Genomic DNA, 2955 nt, shown 5'->3' with positions numbered 1-2955 from the left:
AAAAAAAAAACAACAAAAAACAAAAAAAGGAAGCAAACTTCCGGTGCTCCTCGATATTTTACCCAGAGAAGACATTCATTTCTGCTTCAAAATAAAACACATCTTATGAAAAATTGAATCATACTTATTATGAGAAAAACTGTAACTGTGCCCAATAAAAGCCAGAAAGGTCAGATCCTATGTTTCATGCCTTGGTCTAATAACTCCCTTCAGTTTTGGTTTACCATAAGTTACATTTTCTAACCAGACAATCCTCATGAAAATGACTGATATATTTGTCTTTATGTAATGTATTCTTCTTTTAAGTAGTTTTCAGTACAAAGACTAACTGATGCTGGGAGGGCCCTGTGTCTTTAAGGCAGGACCAGGGAATCAATGCATTCATAAACGTGGGAAAGGCTTGGATGTCTTTTCCACTTTTCTCCTCGTCATCATCTTCGTTCTCTTCTTTTGGTTGCTTTACATTTGTGTAATTACACTTTACAGGTTAATTTCCAAGGAGGTCACAGACAGACAAAGCTCACAGCAAGCTTAGTTTTCCCCTGAATGAAAACGGACAGACACTTCTCTGAAGCAAATGTCCCCTTGCTCAGAAAGCTCACACTTCGAGAAATCAGTTCACAGATACTGAACACTGATGGTACAATACTTTGGAGGCCGTTGTAGTTGTAAAATAGAATATACAAGTCTGGCTCACAAAATTCTAAAAATAAACTATATCCTGGGCTACTGATAAAGCACGAAAAATTCATATTAAAGGAAAATTATCAAGAAAACCTCTTCAGGGAAATGATGAAGTCTACTGAAGAGAGGAAGCAGTTTGTGCAGGGGCAGAGCAAGGCGGGCTCGCTAACACGCATGCTCTGTTTCTTCTGCGCTCATACTGCTCCTCCGGTTACTTGTTTTAGAAGCTCCTGGGGACACTGATGACAGCAGCGGGTCAGTGACACCAAGAGGCATTGTCCATCAGGATGTCTTCCAAGTTGGAGCCCATCTTCCTGGGGATGCTATAGGCCGGGCTGCTCTCCGGCGCGGTGCCGAGGTTATTGGTGAAGGTGATGATACCGTCAGTGAGATCCAGGGTCGTTGTACATGTCAGGTCTGTCTGGTGTTGCACAAGTTCCTGGCTGCAGTTCTCAAGAACCGGTTCTTGCTTGATGATCCGGTTTACCAGATCAGGTGAGCAGAGACCGGTAGATGGGATAAGGGAAAGTCCGTGCGCTCTAGCCTGCATCTCAAGCTCCTGGACTCGGAGCAGCAGATGCCGGTTAGCATGTTCCAGCTTCTTCTGCCGGTTCTCAAGGTCCTTGGCACGTTGCTGCTCTCGCTGCAACTTTCGGATGTAGTCCACGGAGGCCTTTAGAATGGTTCCCTTGTTCCACCGCATGTCCGGATCATTTGACTTGGGAATCAAAGTACCTAGTTCTTTAATGCGGTCACTTATGTTAAATCTTCTTCTTCGTTCAATCAAGTTGTGATTGTCCCTTTTTTGTCTCTCTTTGGCCAATGCTCTTGCTTCAGACTCTGTGAGCTCCCTTTTTATGTTAGGAAGGTTGGCTGGGCAAGAGTTGCTGATGGTGAGGCCTGGGGGTGGCAGGCCCTGGTTGCTGTATAGGTCGATCAAGTTTCCGGAAGCAGGTAACGTATTTGCCATTTGCAAGGCAGGATCCATCAAGCCCAAGATTTCTTCATTATAACTTGATTCCAGGCTGATGATGTCATCGATCACATCATCCATCTGCATGCACGACGCTTGAGAGTGCGTGTTCATACCTGGGCACTCACTCTCTGCCCTGCTCTGCTCTTCAAACTTATAAAATGCCTCTTTTTCACAGTTGGAGTTAAGAGTGAGCATAGCCATGGGGCTGTTGGGTGCGCTGCTCCCCGGCACTGGTGGCATGGCGTGGTCGCCAGGCTGGTTTGGACATGGTGAGCTCAGGACTTGGCTGGCATGTTTATTTGCTAAAGTGGTAGAAAGGTACTGCTTTACCTGGTGCCTCTGGGCTTGCTGTATGTGGTACTTGGTGGGGTTTTCCAAGTGGGTCTGCACCTTGAGGACTTCCATCAGCACCTGGGTGGCAGAGGGAAGGGTGGTAGGCACGCTGACGTTTATGGCTGGTGTCTGGCTCACAGGCACTCTCTGTCGCATGAACCGGGCTGCTTGCAGCTTCTGCTGCTGTTCTCTGCGCTCCTGCTCCTGCATCTGCTCACGCATGAGTTGCTGGCATAGCAAGATGCGTGATGTCATACTGGAGGAGCTTAACAGAGGCTTGGAGGCCCCAGGATGCTCTGCCGAACTGCTCTTCAGAGTTTGACTTTTGAGTTCATAATAGGTTTTGGGTTCTTCGTGAAACTCCTGCCCGACTTCGAAATCCGCCACGATCCCAGATTCTGACTGCATGGCTCCCGCTTGTCCGCCTTCCACTGCTTGGAAGCACCTGCCGAAGATGGGGGGACTTTGGTCCCCCAGCCACTTGCCCCGCACAGAGCCGCTAACCCCGCTAGCCGGCTGCCCACCCTGGCGCGGTGAGTTTACACTCACACCAGGGCGGGCGCTGAATTGGGTTTTTCCAAAGTGTACAGAAGCATAAGGCTTCTCTCCTTTGTGAGTTACTTTATGTTTCTCAAAACATGTTGCATATTTAAATGTTTTGCTACGTTCCCTACAACTGTACCTTTCCTCGTCAATATTACTTTTTTCATGGTTGGTAAGGTCACTGGAATCAATGAAGGATTCTTCACTGAGATTACATACAAATTGTTTCACTTCTTTATGGGTTCCTTCATCATTCTGGCCAGATGTACATCTCATTAAGACATTCTCATTGGGTTTATTTTCAGTATTACTTCTCTCCCGAGGCTGATCAAAACAGAGACTCCTACAGGCTTCATTATATAGTTGAATTTTACAGTGTTTCTCTTTAGTAGAAGTTTCACGTACCTGAAGTAATTCAT

The 2955-nt window shown here is 46.6% G+C and overlaps 1 protein-coding gene across 1 annotated transcript; it reads right to left on the bottom strand.

The window, feature by feature from the left end:
• Positions 1 to 849: 849 nt before the first annotated feature.
• On the bottom strand, positions 850 to 2401 carry LOC126495765 (microphthalmia-associated transcription factor-like). Its single transcript, XM_050133361.1, is given in 2 exon segments — positions 850 to 958; positions 960 to 2401. Coding segments are annotated over 2 exon segments (1551 nt in total).
• Positions 2402 to 2955: the final 554 nt, after the last annotated feature.

The sequence above is a fragment of the Alexandromys fortis genome, unplaced genomic scaffold (genome assembly GCF_014885135.2).
Source record: "Alexandromys fortis isolate MF-2015 unplaced genomic scaffold, M_Fortis_MF-2015_v1.1 scaffold_595, whole genome shotgun sequence".
In the NCBI taxonomy this organism is placed as follows: Eukaryota; Metazoa; Chordata; class Mammalia; order Rodentia; family Cricetidae; genus Alexandromys; species Alexandromys fortis.
This window is presented reverse-complemented; position numbering and strand designations above follow the sequence as displayed.